The following is a 26,437-nucleotide window of genomic DNA, read 5'->3' as shown; positions in this document are numbered from 1 at the left end:
TCATATTTTGATTGGTTGGAATATATTCCATCTAACCTGGTACCAACTACCGTTATAGTTGAAGTGTAAATGGTTGTAGGCGGCCAAATTGATAGGAACCGCTTCTACAATGAAATTAGATAAATTGGCAAACTCTAATAGGAAACGATCGACCTTGAGTCACGTTTATCCAAGATCTGGCTAGCAGTATTGTATCAGGAATTGAACCCGCGAAACCTTGATTGTTAGCGTTAAACGCTACCATTGAGCTTTGTTGCTAGTTGATAATATGGAAAGATCTACCATCTAAGAGGCAAATTATTTATCTATAAAAGTGAAAAGGCTTGAAAGAAAGATAAAACTTTTATATTTAGGTATGTACATACATATGTATTTACATTGTAGAAAAATATCATGTGATATCAACAAGTTTATTTATTTATTTAAAGTTTGGACCATTGTAGCATTACAGGAATTCCTAATGCGCCACAATGGTCAAAAATATAACAGCAAAAAAATACAAAATAATAAATAAAGAACTGAGACATGACAAAAATAAAACATATACACAAACAATACATTTAACACAATCATAAAAATAATAAGCTATATAATAGCGGATAATAATAATAATTACAAATTATAAAAAAACAACAAAGAAGGGAATGTCTTATAAAGAAAAAAGTGAAAGAAAAATAAATATAAACATATCTACATATGTATATGTTACACTGAATCCATGAAATTGTCTATTACAAGCATTCGGCAAGAGAATTGCCGAATCCGTGAAAAATGCAAGCACATTGCCCAGTTCACGGATTCCGTAAATTCTTTGCCGAATGCGTGAACTGGACAGCGTGTTATATTATAACTAAGTGTCAAAGTGACAGCTAAATAAGGATGTTTAGTTTACATATTATTATGTATAATATGACAACATACATATGTTTCACTGTTAAAATATTGATCAAAATGTATAATTTATGTATAAGTCATATGAGATGATCGAAACATATGTATGCAGTCATATTATACATAATAATATGTAAATTAAACTAAATTAAACATCCTCATTCATCTGTCACTTTGACACTTGTCCACGCTGTCCAGTTCTAAAAAACAACACCGGAGCGCTGCTGTCTATTTGCCGACTCCATGCTTTGAGCAGACAAATTCTTGCCGAATACACGCATTCGCCAAAAAATTTGCCAAATCCGTGAACTGGGCAACATGCTTGCATTTCTCACGCATTCGGCAATTCTCTTGCCGAATGCGTGTAATAGACAATTTCACGGATTCGGTGTAACAAAATGGTTTTATATATACATACATATATTGAAGATTTTGTTCAACAGTTTCATAATACCTTGAAGTCGAAAAAATGACAAAAGAAGTACATAGGTATAGAAATTATTTTCAATGTTGTAAAATATTATATGAAAGCACGTGAATTATGAATGTCTATGTAAAAGCTTTTAAATCATAGAATATATTAATATTTTCAGTTTTGATTTAATGCTTTGTGTATTTAGCTACAAGAAATATTGTTAAAATATATCGATCGCATTTCGGGTGCAGAAGCGTCGTATTTTCCGGTTGATAAGAGACTCGACTTTATCGTCGACGGGGAGCCATTTGTTAAAACGGCACTACGCAACGGACGCCACTGGATAAATATACATACGTGTGTATATCTGACACTTTTTCATTGCCTGCCATGAAGCACTGGACTTCTATTTTCGTTTCTGCGAAGCGCGGTAGTCTTCGAACGACGACGCCACAAGTGGTCTCTCCTCGGTCTCCGGTCTAATCATACGATTTGGGAAAATTTTAGAGAAAATCCCCACTCACATACGTAGTTGTAAAAGTGTGGTTTTGTTTTGTGAATTAGTGTTGAATTATTGCTTATTTTTTGTGTCGTTTTTTCCCGGTTATAAACACCGCACCGCAACGTCCCATTTACAAAGTGAATTATCTCCTGGAAAAACTTTGGGAAAATCTCTGTCCATCTATTCGCCGGAGTACAACTCGTCCGAAAGTTTTTAAGGCAAACGTAGCCGGCGTCGCTTTTCCTACTTTTCTTTTTCCCTCTTTCGGGATTATAATAATAATTCTCACTTTTTCTCTCTCTATCTTGGCGAAGTAATGCGTAGCTAGTCCACCTCATACATTAATGATGAAAAATGTGAATCAAATTATATTTTTCGAGTGAAAAAAGTAAAAGAAAAAAAAAACACAAAAATAATAACCTCCCCTCTTCTGCTATGGAAAAATTTTCGTTATTGCCTTAAAAGTTTGGAATCTCATTTAACTTTTGCGGAACGTAACTTTGATGTGATTTATAGACGAAACCCATTAATTTAATTTTACATTGAAGCTTTAACTTTTCGTTTTGAATTTGTTGCATTTTTTACCCATAAATATCTAGACAAATTCAAAGCATGTTAAGGCCAACGATTTTAGACTCGTCAGTGGAAAAATTGCGTATTAATAAATAAGAAATTTCATGGCAAACTTCCAACTATTAAATATAATGTATTCCGAGTGATAGTATGTATATTTGATTAGGTTTGGTTATTTTATATACATACATACATATCATTGCAAATTTGAATATGAATTTAATCGTAAATCAACCAATACGTATTCTATATGTAATATTATTTATTACATTGAAATAAAAAGCTTAAAAAATCTAATATTTTCAATATTGGAAACGACTGGTATGTATGTACATACATACATACATAAAGTGTAGATCCGTTTAAATTCGATCAAAAAAACTTTGAACAAATACCAATTTTAACACCGCAGAAATACGATACGAATACGCCCACGTTTATTTATCACATTTTCAAAATATTATTCCCATGCTACGTACGCACAATTCAATATTGCTCACAAAGGACCGGGTATGTGCGTAATATATTGTAATTCGCACAGTTCGATAGCGTTTCAATTGTATTATATTAGATTCGCTTTGATCTAGATCACATGCACGTGACTCTCTGAGTATAATATACGCAAGACATGTAAGCAATAAGTGAGTGATATAGTACATATAGTTTATACAATTAAATATATACATATATATACACGATGGAGACTGCATACAACAGCGACGACACGTCTTCGAACAGCGATCTCTCCTGGAGGACCAATCGTAAGACAATACACCCGTCTAGATACGCTCACATATTGGCTATGAGGAGGACAAAGGACGATGAAGAGGACTCCAACGTCATAACGGTGTGCTCTATACAAGATTACAGAAACTCTATGGTTTCCGAGACACATTCTGGCGATGACAATTACCTAGTGTCGTATCCTGACGATGACAGCGACCTATGTTCGATCCTTGCGGATAACGTGTCCTCGATAAGGACGAGTATATACTCTGTGAAGAGTGTCGGCGATGATTTATACACTCGGCTCTGTCCGGTTGTTTTGGGGGTCGATTCGGTGAAGGAGGTGGAGGAAAGTCGGGAAATCCGCGTGGAGGTTACTGTTGATGGAAAGCTTGAGGAAAACTCTGTCGCTGATGATGCTGCTGCTGAGTCACATGGAGAGTGTGAAGAAAGTGAGAATTTGGTGAACGTTCAATGCCCCTTGGTATTCTTGGATACTGGAAGAGCTGCTACCATTCTGAGAGACCTCAAGTGGTCTGGTTATAAAAAGGTATAATATTTATTGCAATGTTGATTTTTATCGCTTCAGTGTGGGATGAAGTTGGCGGTCTCCAATTTAATCCTAAAACATTATATGAATGATATAAGTTTTTCAATGCAAACTTTTGATAACAACATTTGTTTTTATCCCCAATTGTTTTTCATTTGATTTTTGGAGTGGAAATAATGGAAAATAGGAATAAATCATGGTGAGAGGTTGCATTTGTATATAATCATTGTCAGATAAAACTGCTTTGAGAAGATTGATCTTGATTTTATCCAGATCTTGTCAGCAGCGTTAGACATACATACATATCTATTGTATTCGAATAAATCTTTCTCGATTAGAGCTTCGACTTGTGTTTAAAAGTACATATGTATTTATAATCTCGTTTAGCCAATGTTCTGATGATAGTATTATATGTTTATATTTCCGCTTGTCGCAATAAAATATTGAGTCATTGAAAGGGAATTTATGAGTACTACACATACTGAGGTTATAAAAACATTTGCAATGACACATTTACAGAAATAGACAGTAAAACAGTCGAAACATAAACTAACTTATTCGTGTAGTCTGGTGTATTAAACTTTTACTTCAATTCTATATTAATGCAAAAGTTTCTCCTCACAAGAGCGTTTAAAAGTTCATTACGATTGACTTAAAGTGGCTATTATTTATGTATCTTCGAGTAATGTATCTTTGTTCATTTATATCCAGTGCTAGAATGCCACTTCCATCACCATAAATGTATCATTATTACCCGCATGTAATGTTAGTAATAAAGTACTCTTTTTACATGGGAAAGCTTGAAGCGAAGATACATTCTAAGAATCATCACTTTAATATGACGTGTCACATTTTTTTTAAATTTGTGATAGATTTATACACTGTAAGATTTATCTCATGGTGTAAGTCTTCTCTTCGAGTACTAATGCCAAGTTTTTTTTGTTTGTTTTGACGTGAAGAATTCCATACTGTTAGTGAAGTGTTTAATAGTTCCGTTTTTCAATATTAAATTATCTTGACACTACTCACTCGTATTATTTTTGACATTGGAATTTCTTTTGAATATTTTGGACGATAGTACGTGAAGTGTTCTTCAAAAATTTCGTTTGTTTACATTCAATGTTATCGGCAACGTGTGTAATCAAAAGTTTTATTAAATTTATTAATAAAACACCATTCTACAGATTGCACATACATATATATATATATATATATATATATATATATATATATATATATATATATATATATATATATATATATATATATATATATATATATATATATATATATACATATGTATATTTATTTATTGTTTATTTATTTATTCACAAATTTGCCATAGTGACTTTACAGATCAACTCCAAGTCGACACTATATAAAAAGGAAATTAATTATTATTATATTATAATAATATTATATATTAATTAAAAGACAAATATGGATAAAACAAATATAAAAATACAAAATTGTAAAAACATGAAATATAAAAATATGAAATTGTAAAAACATAAAATATAAAAATATAAATTGTAAAAATAGAAATATAAAATATAAAAATATAAAATTGTAAATATATGCAATATAAAAATATAAAAACATGAGAAATAAAATTACAATGAAAAATAATAATATGAAAAATAAATATATAAAAATATAAAAATACAATATGTTACAAGTTGCTACGATCTCAAACTAAACAGTACCTCAACCAGATCAGTATATTTTAGATTAAACAGATCCAATCTAATAGAAATCTGGTTGAGCAGCTTGATGCCCCTGGCGAAAGGGGACGAAAGCATTAAATTGTCAATTGACGTATCAATATGCATTTAGTGCTACCTTATAGTGGATTTTCGTATAATTTAAATATATATGTACATACATATATTATGTGACTAATTCTATTACTTGTTGAACTTTTGTTTTTTTTTTTGTATAAATATGTACATATTTAATTTATGTATAGTTAATTTATTTTGTTTCTTTTCTGCTATATTTTTGACCATTGTGGCGAAATTAGGAATTCATGTAATGCCACAATGGTCCAAACTTTAAATAAATAAATTAATTAATAATAGAATAATATGACCTACAGACATACATATTTTGGAATATACATATATAGGTGATTAATAAGATGATATATTTACAACATATGCTCAAGTTTGTTTGGACTTATGGTCGAGTTTAATATGAAAGTTTGTTTATTTATCTGATTTGGCACAAATTGGCTCATCCACCTACCCATTCTCGTCACAGATACTATATTTATGTATGTATTTGTTTAAATATTCTTACAATGTACGTACATATATTTATACATATTATATGTAAATGTATATTTTACCATGATCCCATTACAGTTTTTTATCCCTATAGTATTCAATAAATACGCATCAATTAACATCCACAGAGACATTTACAGTCAAGTTTGTAAATTTGCAGCTTTTTATATAAATCAGCGAAATTCTAGATTGCTGATTTTGCTAGAAAATGGGTAAGGTTGCCAATTTGTTGGAACCGTTTCAATGAAAATCAGATAAATTGGCAAACTCTAATAGGAAACGATCGACCTGGAGTGACAATTCCAAGGTTTGGCCGGCAGAAATCAGTGGGATTTGAACCCGTGACCACTCTGTTCAAAGCATTATATACTAACCACTGGTGGAGAAATGTTAAAGTGGCAATGATTGATAATATTCCTCTCCTTTTGGTTTACTTTCCTTTATTCCGGCTTAAAGTGGAAGAGGGACTGCCGGTCGTGTGGCGCAGTGCAACTGGTCACATCACTGAACTAGTAATGAGCTGATAACAGCTATACAAAGCTAAAGCTCTAACTGACCGTAGCCCTCTATTTAAACATATAATATAATATACTAAAGTGGGAAGTGGCCATAACAATATGAAGATTGTCCAACTGGTCTACTAAAGTGGACTTTTGCTACTTTCAAATATATAACGCGATCGATGCTATTTGAATTGTTTTCTCGTGCATCGGATATATGCAATTTCCCCAACAGTTCGCTTAAGAGGGCTGTACACCCGAAACCTTAATTTTGTTACCGTTCCTTTCTTCGATATATATATATATATTGAGTGTATGTGTGTATTGAGTGAATGCGACAATATATATATATTGAGTGAATGCGACAGTTGCGCTTTGACCAGATAAAACGTGTTTTAAATTGACAAAATCGAGGGTTCATATTCTACTATTTTCTCCTCCAAAACTGGACCAATTTTTAAAAAAATTTCATCATCGGTATGAGAAAGATATTTTCTGTGCATCTATTGGCGTATTTTTTTAAAAATCGACCGTTAAATAACCACGCTAGACTCTTATCGTGGGTGTAAAAAAGAGGCGATTTTATAGATGTTTGGCGGCTCCTAGCTCCGATAAAAAATAATTAATCAAAAAAATAAAACAATAGATGCACCCCAATGGTGGATATCCATAGCATATTAAAAAATAATTTCTCTAGTGCCATAATTGAGGTAGGGAGAAGTATAGTACGTTTGTATGGACGAGGCGCTGCTGTCCAGCCCTCTTAAGGCTTTCCTGAAAGACATAATGAAAAACGATTAATTGTAATTTCGCGACAATTCGCGAAAATCGTTGTCGCATGAGAAGATACATAGACGCGAATAAAACGCGATGGTGGGCCATTTAGACGAATTTAAAGTTAAATTCCCTTGACATATATTGGCGTCGTAAATTTTCGCCACAGTTACCGAAATTGACGCGCTTCAGCTTCGTACGCCAGATGCTAACTTTTTCAGCAAAATCAGCCAAAACTTCGCACGTTTGTTGTATATATTTGTCTGTATGTGTGTGTGTGTGTGTAAAAAGCTCTCAAAACAGGGTCGACACGTTTTCGAGCAGGTCGAGCCGAAACAACTAAACAAAATACATAATTCTTTTTGCATGTGAATGTCGCTGATTTTGCCAACCCACCCCCCACCTCAATGTATTTTTTTTGTACTTTCATAACTTTTACGACTTGTGTGCAAAATATATGTATGTTCATATATAAAAAAAATGTATGAACATGCATATACATATATCAAATTAAATCGGAATAATAAGTTTACTGTTTGGGCGTTGTATGTGAGGTTGATTTTGTATGTATGATAAGGCCTCAGTTATTCTGATGAATATATAATATTATACGTATGTACATATGTATATTATACGCATTAAACTTGATGTTAAGTCGACCTTCATATAAAACTTATTATTAAGCTTCACGTAATCTGCTTTTCGGCAAAATAAATAAAATTAACATTATTATTACATAGTTAGTGTTTTTCCCGTTGATTTCAACGGATGGTTTCGGAAAGGAATTGATTCAAGAATTATAATAAAGTTATATGTTATATAACCAGCAGAATAGACTAGTGATTGACATGTAATGCTTTGAACATTGTTAGTGGTCACGGGTTCAAATCCCACTGGTTTCTGCTGGCCGGACTTTGGATTTGTCGATCGTTTCCAACCAGAGTTTACCAATTTATCTGATTTTCATTGAAATGGTTCCAACAAATTGGCAACCTTACCCATTTTCTCGCAAAATCTCGAGTTTTCAGCAATCTGATTTATATAAAATGTTTTGAATGTTAATTGATATGTATTAACTGAATTTCTCTGAATTGTTTAAAAATGCTGCAAATTTACAAACTTGACCATAGATGTATATGTGGGTGTTAATTGAAATGTATTTACTTTGTATAATATTTGCATCAACTGTTTCTGGCCAGGAAGGCGCATTGAGGTTACCTGGTATAGATTAAAAATAAATAAATAAATATAAATATAAATATAATGTAAGGTAATTTATAGGCACGCGCGCGCTCACGTATTAATAGAAAAAAGTTGAGTGCGTGCATTACACGCTCGTTGATCCAACCCGTTCTCCCGTTCGAAATGATGAATGAACGTGTTTATGCGTGTACGCTCCCGTGCAGCGCATTTGACGCTGACGTCACCCGTCGCTCGGCGCTCAATATCAGGAGCACATGTCAGCTCTACATTCTCCGCGTTTCCTCGACATGCTGTCCAGTTCAAAATGAGATAAAGATCAATCCAGAAAGTAGTCAAAATAAGATAAGAAAATAACATAAGATAAGGCACGTTCGAAAGTTCATTCATTCATTCCAGACCTCTTACTAGACTTTCTAAGTATGCGCATTAGGTATAAACCCGCCATTTCAAATGTAGCTTTACAAAGGGCAGTGGTTGTACACTTTTTGAAAATAAAAAAATGCATTTTTGTATAATAAAAAATGTTTTATAAAATTTTTCGAGAAATTATAAAATTTCTCAAGAAATGAGAATTCTCAATTTGGCATTTTTTTCGAGAAGGAACACTAGTATAAATATTCGGCGGTTTTGATCCACGCTTCATTCGGAGCTGGCAAGCCGACGGATCAATAACAATAGAACAACTACTTCTACCACTGCAGCTTTCACTCTGATCTCGGAAACCCCTTTACACATCCGCGCTACAATATTTCAAAATTTTAATAATATATTGTACGTACGTATGTTTGTATATGTACTTATGAGTTAGTTAATAAGAGTCATCTGATGGTATTTCGTTCCGAGTGGTATATTTTAACTTTGGACACATTTGTTCAGAGATTTATTTGCTTTATTTACTTTGAGTCATCAGCTGATATTTGGCTCGGTTATATTCTCACACATTTATGTTATAATTTTGTGTGTTTTGCGTGTATTTGCCGACCCTGTGGCCCCGGAGCGGTTAAGTCGCGTTCACAGTTCAGTGAAATTGACATATCATTACTGAAATCTATAGACGAATTGTTTCCACATCCAATTTGCAAATCTGACACATAACGCCTTCCGTTTTTCAAGAGTTTCGCGTGCCGTTTCCTTTTTCTCGCCCCTCTGTTTGAGACTCGGCATCGAAAAAGGAAAAGAAAACGACGAAATTCGCGTTTTACGCCATTGAATATTCGGATTTATAAGGCATACGCGTCCTCGGATGTTATAAGGCTTTGTTTCCTCACATCTTCTTCTTTTCGAAATATTTTTCCGTTTTTTTTTTGCCTTCTTTTTCGCTTATTATTTATACTCGAACGACTGGCTGGTTGTTCTTTGACGCGCACTTCTGATAAATAGGGACGTATCATCTACGAAAAAAATTCATTGTGAATATATTTTTCAGCGTATTTGTAAAGCTTTTAGCTCCATAAATCTTCCGAAACGGCAATACATTACGATGAAAGACATTATTCCGTATAAAAATATCCGCGAGAGATGAAACAGAATATTCAATTAAATTTTTCCCAATTGATAGAAAAATTCGATACACTAACGATCAAAACGAATACAATTTTAAAAATTGTAATTGTTCTTTTGGTTTTTAAAACCTTTTTATTATTACAAAAATTGTTCACAATACATCTTATATCTATTTTAATAGCTACTGATCTACTGATCATTTTCTATTTTACAATTTTAATTTAATTTTGTTAGTAATCACAGTATTATTATATTTTTCTAATGTTAATGTTCAGCATAATAGGAAAAAGAGCTCAAAAACCTATTTACAATTCTTATAAATGTTCATAATACATCTAATACATAATATTGTTCTTTTGAAAGGTTTTAAATATGCTAGAAATATTTATTTTCCAAGTGAAAGGGAATATTCGCCTTTTCGCTTATATATAATTTTCGATCTTATTTTTGTTTGCCTTTTGAAGTTGGTCCATTATTGTTTCAATGTAAATTTTATTTTAATTAAAAGAAAAATGTAAATGCCTTGATGGATTTACGTTGATTGTATAAAAGAAGTATCGAATATATTTTTAATTAATTTTTCTCTTACTTTTATTACAATTAAAATTCGGCTTTAAATAAGGAACACTCTACTATATTGAATATTATTTTTGAGTTTTTCTATTTAGAATAATATTGGAAAATTTACAAACATTAATTTTGCTGATTCTCCTATTTCGAAATGGAAGCTCGGAGTATCAGAATTAAAACGGCTTTTACATTAATTCTTCGCCTAATAATAAATGGGTAAGCGTTTAAGCAAAATTAAAATCATCACTTTGCCGGAGAACTCATTGTAATAAAATGTTCATAATAATAATTGTTATCAATACGTTTCATATTTATACATTTCCTTTCTGTGCTATTATTACGTAAATATTTTCACCGATAAGCATTTACAGTAATTAAAAAACGCCAGCTGGTTTGAATTAACTTGAAAATATAAAAGCCTAACGACAATTTTACAAATAATAATCGAGGAAAAATTTTATTCACACGTGCGAAATGGATATTAATTATTATTTCCGTTTTAAACGTTTCCGTTTACGGAGAGGGGAGGATGGGTGGGTGACTTTTGAAGGGAAGCTGGAACGACAAAAACGCACTTAAGTTCGTATTTAAGCTTCCAGAGAGTTTTCTTTACGGCCGGTTGAACTTTTACAACGAACGAGCGAGTTAATTGAATGAAACGAGAGACGATTAGAAAAAAAATTGACTGAACAGAAGTGAACTTTTGGGCGCGCGTTGAATTTTTAAGCAGTCATCAAACTTAATTTATCACAAATTTGACGGATTTTAATTTGAACTTTTGAATTTTCCCACTAAAGAGCGAACGCAAAAGAAAAATTTAATTTCAAAGGCTAAAGGGGCTTTCGAGCTTTTGACATTCGAGAGTGCAGTTTAATCCTAGGAGCTTGCGAAGAAAATTGCACTCTCTTTTTGAATCTTCACAATCAGATTTGAGCATTCTAGTTTTAGCATCTCGACTGTGGAAATGAAATCCGAATAAAAGACGGGATTTAAATACTATAGTTTAACTGTATTTGTAATGGTGTATGTATGAGCGTTTGAGTTGTGGAAGGAAAATTGAATTGGGAGGAATTGTTTTGATTCCTTAATTTCCTTCGTCTCGAGAGCAAACTTGAAGATTAATGCGATTGTATTTTGACTGATGAATAAATTTAAAATAAACCGAGGCCACTTTGAATCGAGTTTTCTCTCAAATCAATTGAGTCAGAGTGTTCAATTGGGTCTATAAATTCCGAGATGACTCTCGATCGTTATATCGTTAAACGGATTTCGTAATAACGCACTCCTTTGTCTTATATTTCCTTTTTGGACTTTTCCCAGTCTTTTCGCATCCGAATCAGCTTCAGTTTTACAATAATGGCGACGGTAAACGTCTCCGGTAAAGTTGGTCGCAGTCGTTATTCAAATCCGCTTCCCGCCTTTTTCTTTTTTCTCACTTGGATAGAGCGATTTTGCTCTTTGGGCTTTTCTCGACCATCAGTACTTTTTTGCAATTGCTTCGCGAGCAATTCAAACACTTACCCAACTACGTATGCGTAATTCGACTCAAAAAGCAACCTCATTTTATTTTTAAAATATGCTAAAAATCTTCGTAAATACTCTAGCGCTACATCCGCTTTTCTTATGTATGATATTTATCTAGAATTGGTAACCTGTAGAGGCGTGAAATTGAACTGTTTGCATTTGAAAGATTGCTTGGAGATAACTTGGCTATACGTATATTAGGTACATTTGAATAGAAAAAAACTATAACTGGTATAGAATTAATATGAATTTTTCCACTCACTGGATAAAAATGCTGCATTTTGTGTGCGACATTTTCGATAAAAGTTCCCGAATGAATTCAAACTTAATAATGAGGCTTCCTGGAACTCTTCACATGACACTTTTGACTGGCACTCGCTCGTAGCTTAACAATGACGTAGATATAAAAGCGGATATAGCATTAATGAGATGTCACATTTAAAACTTGCCGTCATGCACACACAGGAAGTGAACCTGCGATGGGATGATTCAGTATTGCTACCGATTCGACGTCGAAAATATTATATTTTTGGCAAGAGTGAACTTCGCTTGTGAGTCACAAACTGTCAACGGTGTACATATTTTAAATTAACTACATATCGTTATATGAAATTGAAATGACGACTTTCTGTTTGATCTTTATATTATATATTATAATATATTTTCCATAAATATAATATACATATACAATTTAAAAGAAATGTTCGAGACTCTATGGGTGAATGATTTTAAGTATCTACCACACTCTTAGTAAATGAATACATAATTGTGGAACATTGATAGTAAAATTCACTGTCATGTAAAATCTAAACAAAGTCTTTTCTAGTCTTTAAAATAATAACATATAATACATGTACATGTAGAGTGTAGGTGTAATTTAAAATTAATATGCATGTTTTATAATAATATATATAAAAATTAATGTCTGTGTGTATGTGTGTGTGTGTCTCGAATAGGCTGCTAAACCACTGAACCGATTACGATGAAACTTTCAGGATTTGTAGTGTGCATATCCGGAAAGATTACTGTGAAAAAAAACGGGAAAAAACGGGAACGGACACGGGAAAAACGGGAATGAGTGTCATTGCAACGCAATTATTTCAAACGTGTTCGCTACTTGCGTTTTTCCGACAAATGGGAACGGGAACGAGAACGGGAACGGGAACGGGAACGGGAACGGGAATTGCATGCGTTATTATGGCATTGCAACGCATGCTAGGGTTCAGCTAGTATATTGATATAAAACAAGCATTCGTGAGATAAAATCAGTATAGTAATTTTTTCGAATAAGCTAAAATTCATGCAGATTAGATCGGTTGTTTTTCTCAGTAGATAATACATTATTGAATAAAGCTTTTATAGCCATGAATTATACCGTTTATCCTGGACTATTTATTTATTAAAAAAAAAAAAACAGAAACTAACAGCATTACAACGTATGTACATAATATTAACACTAAAATAGATTAATAAAAACAAAGACGAAAAGCATTGAAGAAGTATGTATTACTAAGAAAAATGATTGAATAATAGAAATTTAAAGCAAGAAAAGGAATAACAAAAAGGTTCAATATGAGGAGAATATTTTTATATACTGGTCTATATACTACATACTGTCGTTATACGAGTTTTACCTTACATACATATGTTCAAATTAAATTAAAAATATATGCATCTACATATAACGTTTCTCTAATTTTAATCAGAAAATAAATTATTTTATACAATAATTATAATCAAATACCACATTCATACGTTGTAAATATAGTATATGATATTTATGTATAAAGAAGGTTAAATTGTTTTATTGATTTATATCAAAGTCGATTTGACTTTTCAATAGACGTAAAATAGTTTTTTTATTTAAATAAACTGCAGTGAAAAAAAAAGAAAGTTTTTTTGTGTAATAATCTAAATAATATTCCCTGGGTGTAGCTGGGTATTTCAATTACGTCATTAAAAATATTCCTCGATGCGAGTCAGTTTATGAAGTGTGTGTGATGAATTTCCGTAAATACATAAACGGCACGTTTCAAACTGCCCGGGCAGGCAGAGAGCTTTTCATGATGAAAAGCTCTTTGTCGCTCGGTCGTCACGCTTTTCCGAAGGTCATTCTTTTCGCGGTCGCTCTGGATGATGGTTGTTAACGCGACAATAAACAGAGATCTTCACAATGGGCTCGTGGGATACCCTTTGGGGTGGGTTCCCGGGAAGGAGGGTTGAAGGGTGGTTCATTAATCAACCGGTGCGCCCATTGTGGTCCCTAAAGCGGTTGTAACCGGTCGGGAAATGGTTTTTCTTCGGACGCGAAAATTTTGCGTCGGGGCTGATGGGGATATTTGCATAGTAATATACACCTGAAATGACGTTCATTCAGCGGATCTTTTGTGCCGCTGGAAAAACTTCAAGCAAATGTTATAATGCCATGTGTACGTATTCTTTTCCGTGATGTTTTATTTCAACATATTTGATTTATATGTAGATTGAATTCTGTATTCATTTGAAAAAGAATACATTTAACAATATACATATTACATATATGTATATCAGTACATACATACATACTCAACGCCAGGAAAATGAATTTTGTAGATGAAATGAATAATATTCGTATAATATAATACTAATAAAAGACTCTTTTGAAAATGTCTAGAATCAAATTTGTATGACACGTATTTTTGAAAATAAATTACATTGAGATGAGCCGTTGATTAAATTATAAGCTGAATGCGTGTAATATTATCTTTCTTTTTTATTTTTAAATAATGTGAATTAAATTAAGCTCAGATGCTGTAAAATTATTTTAAAATTAAAATAAAATGTATTAATTATACTGATTAAATATTAAATATTTCTACGTATGAACTTATATGTGGCTGAAATTTTACTCTATATATATCACGAATTGCTGTCGATCAGTTATACAATAAATGGTCAGTAAATCCAATAAAAGATTTATACATTATGACCAGTAGTTTAATAACTTAACGTACTAACAGTTATACATGAATTGAATTAAATGATCAATTCAATTTTAAAGCTACTGTAATTAATTTAATTTGTAATTAATAACTGACCAAAAAATTTGTGGCTATTTTGAACTATTTCAAAGATAGTGCATACAAAAATTTACCCAAAAACGATTTGCCTAAAGCTTCGTTTATATAAACATAATAAAAACCTTTGATTAGATTTAAATATATGAAACTCTTCATATAAATATGTTTATAGAAATCTACAATTAAACTTGGTTGCATATTAATTTCAAAACCTTTTCCTCTGATTGACCAACAGTTTGTCTTGTCATAAAAGCTTTATTGTATATTCAGGTTAATTGCTACGTATTGTCTTTATCTAAGTGAATTTAACTTGATGGAAAAATAGGTTAAACGGATGTTACAAAGTATAAAAAGAAACAACATTGTATTAAATTGTACTAAATTCAATCATGAAGTCTTCCAATGTAAAATTGAATAAATTTAAAACACGCTTCACTTAATTATTTTATAAAGAATAGTCGAAATTTAATTAATTTCAATTTATATACTGAGCTTCCGCTACAAGGGAATAATTTGCTTTTATTATATGCTAAAGTTGAGCGAAGTTATATTATTTGCAGATAGTATTATATAACAGGACGAGTTGCAAGTTTTCGATTAATTTCATCCGCATCGAGTTTTAATATCGTCCGTATGCTTTTCCGCAGTTAGAAATGAGTTGCCCGTATTATACTAGCTATAAATCGAAATTTTGTTTTCCGAACACGGAACAATCTCTCTCACTCTCCGTTATCTTTGAAGAGTCGACTCTGCTGGAGATGAAAAGTCTTGTTGCAAATAAAAATTCATGAATTCATATTATTTCAGGGATTTTTCATAACGCAGATATTCTTATTCGACTTTTTTGCAGTGTCTTCACTCGCTCTCGCGTACGGAAAATAGTGTTTCAAAGGAAAAGCTCGCCGGAAAAGCTCCGCGCGGATCAGATCTTTCGATTCCATTTTTGGCTCAGGAGCGATTGATAAGTTTCACAATTTTGTCTTTGACTTTCTTTTCAATATAATAATAATTTTGAAATGAATTATTGAGAAACTGAAACTTCGATTTACAATCAACGAATTTTTATTTAAGTTATTTATTTATTTATACCGTTATACATAAAAACACAAAATTACAATATTACAATCAAATCTACTAAATGTATAATATAAAGGTGTCTGTTTGTTTGTTCACTGTGGAAACATGCAATTTCGAATCACCAAATGTGGTATAATCTCCAATGCTAATTAAAAAAAATTCTGTATTTTCATATTGATTTTTGCCAGTCCAAGCAACGCCAGACAATCCAGCTCGTAGTTTCTAAAATAATGTATACTTAAATATATGGAAGAAGGGAGTATAAAGAAATACCGTGATTTGAAAGAAAAATGAGTTACGTATAAAGCAAAATGTGAAAAAAATAAGTCAATATGAGAAAAAAAATGATCAAATAATAGCACAATGTAAAAGCATTATTGTCATTATATATTAAAATGAAGAGTTAATCAGATAAATTATTAGCATTATACCTAACATTGAATAAATATATAAGCATTTTCCGAAACTGAACAGTTTCCATTTCCTTCTTGTGAAAAATGTCGGAAAACGGATACAGAGAAAATGAAAAGTTTTAGAGTTGCATCGTACGTACATTTCACGTAGTATGAGAAAATCGAATTGTACTTTTCGATGGCTGAAATGTAATATGAAGTTCGGATATACATAATATTATAAAAACATTCAATAAATGATACTTCGAGTCGTATTTAATCGCAAGATTATGAAATTAAACCTCAAATTTATTACGCGAACATTTACGGTGTAAGCGCTTGAATTATTCGAATACGAATGCGTTTACATTTTTTTCGTCGCGTTTTAACTTTTTGTTTTCGTTCCATCCACTGAATAAATTTCAACCGTGATTTATTTCCGAATAAATGTTATTATATACGTGTTTCAAATGGCCGTTATTAAAAATGATCTTACACACAATAGAGAAGCAGTAAATTAACAGAATGTCATTAGTGACTGTGTTTAAACAGCGGGGTGTACATACGTACATACATATGTTTACGTATGTATGTATTTGTGGGCCTTAGAACAGCTTCTAACAGTGTCTCTATTATATTCAGCATGTTACTGTAAATTTATGTAATATTGACAAAAATATTCGTTGACTCGTTAATTTATTGCATTTTTTTTTTGTTTCAGGTGAGTACAATTTAACTGCTTCGGAATTAACATTTTATGAAACCGGCTGGTAAGAGGTAGTTAATATTTTAATGCATTTCGACTTGGGTGGTCAAATCTTCGCCTCTTTTGCATTATCTTAATATATAGGTATGTATTACAAATATAAATAAATTATTACATATGGTTATTACATACGAAATGGGTTCTTTTATCACTTTTTTTAAACATACGTTTTTCTTTTTTGATTTCAAATCGATTGAAATTTTCAGATCTTCCCTTTTTAATAAAGCACGTCGAATGTGTTTTTCAAACTATGAACTTTGTTTTGGAAATGTAATTCAATTTAAGTTGTATAAAAATAGTTGTTTTGTAGGGAAATGTTTAGTAACAAATATTTTTAAAAGTTTGACTTTAATCAAATTAAAATAGATCCACATAATATTTAATATCGTTTAAATATCATATATAATGTAAAGGAAATAAATTATATCCATAACTAATAAAATTCAGGAGTTTTCTATATATATTATTTGTTTTCGAATATCAAGAAAATTATTAAATAATTTCAAAGTTTGAATTATGATTGCTTAAATGTATAATACATTTATACATTTTGATTTTAATTATATGCTTTCTAATTTAACACATCATACTTTTCCACTCAAATATTGATTGATTGATTTATAGTTTAAAATGTAAATTTTGAATTGCCTTTATTTGTGGATTTTCAGAAAATTATTCAACGTCGTTCAACGTTGACAGATTGAATGGCAATTTTTTCCAATACGATTAACTTTTCCAAAAGCCATTCATAAAATCGGCTCAATTAGTTCGCGGTCATTTGCATATAGGAATCGGAAAAGGGAAAAACATACGCGGACAAAATTTATCGGCAATTTTCCGCCGTCGGCACAGATTAATTTTTTTCACATTCTCCTTGGAGAAGAACGTCTCGTGGCTTTTCGATAAATAATAAATCTACCACAATCCATCCCCGGAGGAATCTTCTACGGCAAATATTTTCCACAAAGCCGATACTGGAGTCCGCCCATCGATGTGTATATAAATATATTCAATGATGTATAATAGTATAATGCAACAGCGCGTCGAGATTAACTGACGCCCATTGTGTATTGATGCGGGAAATCGATTTTTCCCACTTCCGGATGAGGCAATTTTTCCCGTTCGGATTTAATAATGGCTTATTTATTTACGCGGGCTTTATATTCATGGGAGACGAGGGCCGGGGAGAGCCGAGGGTTAAGGCTTTAGCTTTTCTCTAACGTCAGGTGTGTAAGCGTATATGTGCTGCTAGAGCTGTACACCAGGTGCTTTTCCGCAATGGGGAAACCGTAGGATTTTCCTCGTTTTCTTTCTCTTTTTATTTTATAGCTGGAAACGTTCGCGACCCGCTCGTTTCAGATGTGCGTAATTCACACCGTAAAATGTATTATATGAATGTGTTTTATTTCGTTTTATTGCACTATTAAGATTTGAGTATCCAGACTACAGCAGATAAAGTTTTTATTATTACATATTTTGAATTCGTGCATGTATTAAAACTACTTTTGATAAATATAATATCTAGCCGAAGCAACTAATCAATGATTTAGTGCTATATGTTTAATTTTAATTTGCAAATGTATGGTAATACACGCCTTATACATAATTATAAAAAAGCCAAGCTAACATCAAATATAGTATATGATCCGTTGTATTTAAAAGTGGCATCCAATTTTCAGTTCCAAAAAACTATTTCTGTTTGACTTAATTCACAAATTGTTATAACTTATTTTAACTCAATATGTCCAGAATCTCGGAAAAGTAGAATATACGAATTGCAGGCCACCAGTATTTTTAAGTATTGTAAAACACAAAACATTATATTTAATGTTTCGCGAGATATTTCTCGAAATGAAGAGTATATATTATTTACAGTCTACCAAAAATTATTTTTATAGTATTTTAAAGCTTCGTAAAACTCTAAAAGTTGTTATAGGAAGTTCTTCTCTTAACTAAAATACGAAAAAAAATAGGAAAAATTGCAAGAATTGATGAAAGTGACAGACAAAAGAGATCAATAGACACATACAGTTTGAGCTTTTTTCTATAAATTTTAATCAATAAAAATGAATTTTGAATGTTTAAATATTTAATGAGATTGTACTTTTATTTTTATGCAAAAGTGTTACATACATATGTATGCAGATTCCGAATTTGTATCAAATTCAATCAAGATTTACACGCAAAAATGTTATAATATGTATAGGTTATATGTAAATATTTTGCTTAAATTCTATTATCTTTAACATACATGGTTAAAGATATGAGAATTCAAGAAAAAAATACTACTATATTTTGTGAAATGAACTTATAAATAGATAAAAATGAAAATAATTGCATTAAAATAGTTAATATATTCAAATATATGTATGTATTTATATACATTTCTGTTTCGAAGTACAAGATTGTAGAATAAACTTTTGCAAGTGGGACCGTTAACGCTTTTAACTCGGTTGACTTCCACAGGATGTCTAACCCGATAGATCCATTATCCGTAGTGGTAACCACTTAAAGTTAACCCGACTACTTCGCAGTTAAACAGTTAAGTACTGACCCGAGTAACCCAATTTTATATGCAGTTTGTTGCTTTTGCAGCCGAGATGCAACATCTTGACGGGCGCGAGCGCAACACTTGATCCCGTTTAACGGAGATACGCCCCTGTTAAATTAGCTCTTGTAATAGCTGGAAGATGCTATTTGTATATCTTATCTTATATTTGTGTAGGGGAGGGCTTAACGAGGGTGTCTGGGTAAAATAGCGTTGAGGTTCGCGTGTGCGATATTTGCGATATTGGAGGGTTTTCGAAAACTGCGCGAATATCTCGTAAGTCAAAGCCGGTATTTCCAATAAGAACCGCATCGTAAATAGGGGATTGGGTTTTCTTTTTCCGTTTTTATTGTAATGGTATACATGCATGATTTTATGCTTACAGTTTGACCGTAAGGTTGTTGATATTTTACGGAATTTTTTTTTTGCATTTGCGATGAGATCAAACGAGCCGAATTTATTACTGTGGGATAGTATCGTCAATTTATTTTTTTTTCCAGTAAACATCCTTTAACATTGTTCATATTTTGTATACTTAGGATAGACTTTAACGAAATTTTAATAAATAACGTTCAATCGAAAACTTCGAACAGAGTCGGAGTGAAACGTTGCTTTCATATTTTGAAACAAAAATAAATTTGTTAATTTAATTTATGGCATTCATAAAGTTCTGTTTTACTTTGGTAGTGTAATTATTAATACATTTACTAAAACATATATTTCTATATTTAATATATGTATAGTGGAATTGCTCGGCGTTGCCCGGGCATATGAAGAAAAGCATACATATGTACCTACTTTCGTATTTGGTAATCGGATTATTAGTCATATTACGAACGCCCAAAAGAAAATTTTTGCTATGAAAATCGCGAATATGGAATATTTGGCACTCGAGTTCTCGTTAGTATGATAGTTATCGTTAGTATTATGAACTTTTCGGCTGCCAGATGTTCTGTTATAGAGATTTTAGTGACTTTTGGGCGAGTGCTTTGTGACCAATATTCACCGAACCTCCTATTTATGTATATGGTAGATTTTGATTCTAATTGCCTGATAAAGCTTATTTTATATACAAAAATGAATTTTTGTTTGTTTTTCGCAATACAAATCATCGGCTATCTTTTAATAATAACACAAATTTGATTTTTATGTAAAAAAAAATACACGAAATCCTGATTTCTTTAATACAATTTTTTTCATTACAAAATAGAAAAATTCACACCATTTTTTCGACATTTCATGAGCTGAATCCGCAAATTAAAACTACCACGTACTTCACACGCTGCCAATTAAAAAACTGTGTTGTTCAGCGGTTGCCTTTTTCAATCATACATTATATGTACTTCATCTCTACATATATCTACAATATATACATCGGGATTTATTCCAGGTTTTAGAGCATTTTCAGCCCATACACACCTACATTCAAATCTACACAAAGACCAGTGGGATTATCTCACGAGGAATGGATGAGCTCTGAGCCACGGAAGTAATTAACAAATCATCTGTTGTTGTGTTGGGGAGCTGGTTCATTGTTCGTTGACTCCGTTTCAACAGGAAGCAAATTCTTCCCCACATATTTTCCTGAACGTTGACGTCGAAGAAATACGCGAGTTCATCTTCGGAAAACGATCGATAATATCTCCCGTGTCCTCGCGACGACTCCGATGATTGGATTTAAAGTCTATATATGGAGCATGTATGCAAAATGTCAACTTAAACTATGTGCATATATGTGATATGATACTGCTATGCGGAATTTGCTATTTTTTCGTATGAATGAATTTAATTCGCAGCGCAATAAATTGCAAGCTTTGAAGCTTCGAAACTTTCGAGCGGTTTTGTGGAACACTTCATTAGGTGTATTCAACGCTACCTGTGCTTGTTGAAATGAAAATTTGTGTGTAGAAGTTTATACGTTGATTAAATCGCGTGTAGGTACATATAAAAAATAATAGAAACAGATTCCTGACATTCAATGTGAAAAATTTTAATCTTCTTTTAACAATATAAATATTGTTAAAAGAAGATTAAGATCTATAAAAGAGAAATTTTCAGTTCCAAAAACACTATTTCTGTTTGACTTACATAATACACAAATTACTATCAATTATTTTCATTCGATATATCCAGAATCTCGGAAAAGAGTTTAAACGTATATTTTTCTTAAATATTGTAAAACGCAAAACATCATACTTAAGAGGGCTGGACACCAGCGCCTTATCCATACAAACGTATTACATTTCTCCCTTCCTCAATTATGGCACTAGAGAAATTATTTTTAATATGCTATGGATATCTACCATTGGGATGCATCTATCGTTTTATTTTTTTGATTAGTTAATTTTTATAGGAGCTAGGAGCCGCCAAACTATATCTATAAAATCGCCTCTTTTTTGTACCCACGAAGAGAGTCCAGCGTGCTTATTGAACGGTCGATTTTCAAAAAAATACGCGCATAGTTGCACTGAAAATACCGATGATGAAATTTTTTTAAAAATTGGTCCCGTTTTCGAGAAGAAAATAGGAGAATACGAAACCTCGATTTTGTCGATTTAAAATACGTATTATCTGGTCGAAGCGAAACTGTCGCATTCACTCAATATATATATTGTCGCATTCACTCACTTAATATATATATCGAAGAAAGGACCGGCAACAAAATTAAGGTTTCGGGTATACAGCCCTCTTAATGTTTTGCGAAATATTTCTCGAAATGAAGAAAAGTGGACTTATGCACATTTAAAGATAACGGCTCATATACATAATATAGAAATTCATTATTCAAAATTAATAACAAATATTTATCAAATTTTGACATTTTCCAATCAAAATATATAAAATTGAATGTCTTTTTGTCTGTCTTTCTGTCTCGTATAAGTTCCTAAGCCACTCAACCGATTACGATGGAACTTTCAGGATTTGTTATTTGTTGATTTTTATTATTACTAAATTATGTTCAAAATACATCTTATATCTTTCTTTATTAAATGTAGGCCATTGTGGCGCATTAGGTTCTTCCTGTAATGCCACAATGGTCCAAAACTATAAATAAATAAATATCTATTTTAATGGCTACTGGTCTACTGATCATTTTCAACTTTACAATTTTAATTTCATTTTGTTAGTAATCACATAGTATTATATTTTTCTAATGTTAATGTGTAGCATAATAGGAAAAAGAGCTCAAAAACCATCCTTATAAATGCTCATCTAATACATAATATTAATTAAAGACAATTTAAAGTCGATGATCTAAAGCAGATCGTGTTTAGGTAATCTTGTATGTACATAAATTGCACGTATACAAAAGGCATTCGTATGCATTTTTAATAGTTGAAAGCAGAAGCTAAACACAAAAACATCAATCAACTTTCCATCAATATTATATGATGAATAGGATATGAAGCTGATAAGCCATTTTCCGGTCGTCTCGGCGTGCGATGCCGTTGATGACGGTGCGGTGGGTCATGTTGATCAGTCGTGCTAAAAGATGATACGGCTGCTGACTTCCCGTCATTAGAGTATACCGACGTTTCGCTGGGTGGTTCGGCTCTCGTTCACACAAACACGTTGCAAACAAAGACTATAATATACATAAGAGAGTAAGTACTAAAGAGTCATAGACCTCGACCAATACACGACGAAAGGTCACGTTACCTCATATGGCACGTCGTTCCCGTCGTGGCTTTCGTCCTTTTCCCATATAAATATACCTATACACACATATATGACTCTTCTAAAATGGACCGCTTTCATCTGACGACGATCTTCAATATTCTACAAACAGTTGTGCACAATTATATTTAAAAATTTTCTTGTTAAGCATCTGTCAAATTTTCTTTGCACGATCTTCGTAGCGTTACTAAAGTCTAAATTTTCCACAGTACGTTTGGCGTTACGGTTCATCCTTGTTATTTTTTATTTTTTCATGCTACATCCGATCTTCACGTTTGTTAACAATATCATGGTTATAAAATCGAATCCTTTGTCGGGGGCTTTTGTATTTTTACATACCTCCTTTACGTTTCACATGGCTTTCGTGTTAGTGGTCATTTTTATCTCTTATCCGATCGTTTTCATACTTTGCCATATTGCTCATTTTGGTCATCAATACACGTTAATCAATACACGTCTGCCATTACGTTGGAGATAAAATATCGTATACAACGCGTTTTAAAAACGGGGAAAGTAAATCTTCCTGACGTTTAACAAGCGTTGTTTAACAAGGCGTAATCTGTTCGCCATGACACGGCCTTATCAGATTTTAATTGTTTAAACGCCTATAATTCACTCTATATTTTATGAAATTTGCTCTATTGGTTCTCGTTATCTCTAATATATAAATATTTATAGTTTTAACTCTCATATGTATATATAAATTCCAAATTTGGCGTGTAGCTTCTTGTAGGGTGATACACGATATATATTGATTTTTGGCCAAATATGTCAGATTTGACATTTCACGGCTAAAAGTATATCTCTTCACTGGGTTTTATCTCCGAGATAAGTATTCAATAATAAGTTATGTTGTATCTAATTGTTAATATGATTTACAATAAGCTTACATACATTTAGTTTTTTACAATAAGCTTAAATACATACATCACATACAATTATTTTTATTTATCAGCTGATTTAATTTATCTGATGATTGAAAAGTTCATTTCTGTAAATACATAAACTCATTTATGGACAATCATACATTGATAAACTATTCTGAACTGTAAGGTTCCCGGTATAAATGAGTATACATATTGCCGGCAGCAACTCATAACCTCAAATTTCATTGTTTATTCCTTTATAGCAAACTTTCTAACCAATACAAGCTACATATGTACACATATCAAACAGTGATAGTTTGATTTTTAGTTATCAGCTGATTTATTACGTGCCTTTAAAGTGTTTAAGTAATGAGATATGCGTGTAAAATTATTTTTTGACTAAATTTTTATATTATAATATCGTCAATATCTTATATGTATGATTTCAATTATTTTTATTATAAACTAGCTGAACCCAGCGCCTGTTGCGATGCCACAATAACGCATGCAATCCCTGTTCCCGTTTTCGTTCCCGTTTCCGTTCTCGTTCCCGTTCCCATTTGTCTGAAAAACGGAGGCAGCAAACACATTTCAAATGATTCAATTGTTTGTTTATTTTACCCTAACAATACAGGTCGCGACACAAAAACATTTGAAATTATTGCGTTACAATGCTACTCATTCCCGTTTTTCCCGTTTTTGGTCGATTTTTTTTGTACATTGCACACAATAACTCTTGTAACTTTCATTGCAATCGGTTGAATGGTATAGGAACTCATACGTGACAGACAAATAGACATACATTGATTTTTATATATATGTATATGTAGATTTCAAACAATTTAGATCATTTTTAGTATGTAGATAATTAAAGAAGTTTAAAATTTATATCAATATCTACAAAGAGCTTTTAAAATTCAATGAAATATGAACATACACATATACACATTATATTTGAAAGTGGCAAAAGTCGTAGTTCGAAAAACATTATTTATATTTGACTAAATTCACAAATTTTTATCACTTCTTTAAATACGATATGTCCAGAATCTCGGAAAAGCAAAATAAACATATTACATGCCACCAGTATTTTTAAATATTATTAGACGTAAAACATTATATTTAAAATTTTGTAAAATATTTCTTGAAATGATGAAAAGTTGTCTTTTACCACTTTCAAACATAACGGCTCATATGTACATATATGTATGTTCAATTTAAACTATATTTTATTCCAGTTATCTTTGGAGTTGGAAAACTCTTATTTTCAATTTTATTCCCTTTATTTTAAAAGCATTGCTTTGAGCTGTTAACGTATGTATAAACATCAAAACTAAGCGATTTTTATTGGTCATAATATTTTAACAGACCCATAGGAAACGAATATTTTTCCCCATTGAAATTAATAGTCATTAGTATTCAATTGGGAAATTACTATTGAATATATAGGTATATTTTTGAATATATACTTATATGTCTATGCGAAATATTCTTTTGAATAATGTTCGGCATAATGAGAAAAATTTTAAAAGTGGAAATTTGATACGCCAGCGAAAAGCGTACAATTTTTCGTTGAAATACGATACTCTGATACTCTAATAACGTTCACATACATGTATACTCTATACACAGTTTGTGATTTAAATGATATTTTCTTTTGAACCTTACAGTTTCGTTTCTTCTCCGGCAGCGTTTCACAATATACATTTTCCTGTATTGTTTTCTTTTGAACGCTGTTTAACAAGCTACTATCGATTACAAAGGTTCCGCGATGCACGAAGCAAGTCACATTTTCACGGTCGGAAAAATCGCCAGAATTTTCCGCGAAAAGCTCGCACACAGCTTCTTTCTCCACAATGGCTCGAGAATTCGCCGAGTTTATTTTCCACTCTCTGAGTGGTCTTATCAACGCGCGCGTGTGTGTGTGTATGTTTCTGAACGAAATGTAATTAACTCGCGAGTTTCCAGCCACAAAGATGTATGCAAAGTCTTGCCGACACAATGTATTCGGGGGTTTAATCAACCGGGTCCT

The 26,437-nt window shown here is 31.9% G+C and overlaps 2 protein-coding genes across 7 annotated transcripts in view; both read left to right on the top strand.

The window, feature by feature from the left end:
- ASPP (Ankyrin-repeat, SH3-domain, and Proline-rich-region containing Protein) overlaps positions 1-26,437 on the top strand; it is a 436,173-nt gene that overhangs the window by 214,190 nt on the left and 195,546 nt on the right. The gene's annotated exons all lie outside the window — the stretch shown is intronic.
- On the top strand, positions 1,739-3,663 carry LOC143913743 (uncharacterized). The gene is made up of 2 exons (XM_077433725.1): positions 1,739-1,846; positions 2,969-3,663. Exon 2 carries the CDS (start codon positions 3,079-3,081, stop codon positions 3,661-3,663), a length of 585 nt encoding a protein of 194 aa, XP_077289851.1. The 5' UTR covers positions 1,739-1,846; positions 2,969-3,078.

The sequence above is a fragment of the Arctopsyche grandis genome, chromosome 6 (assembly GCF_051622035.1).
Source record: "Arctopsyche grandis isolate Sample6627 chromosome 6, ASM5162203v2, whole genome shotgun sequence".
NCBI classification, from domain to species: domain Eukaryota; kingdom Metazoa; phylum Arthropoda; class Insecta; order Trichoptera; family Hydropsychidae; genus Arctopsyche; species Arctopsyche grandis.
The sequence above is the reverse complement of the archived record's forward strand: the minus strand, read 5'-3'. Positions and strand labels throughout refer to the sequence as shown.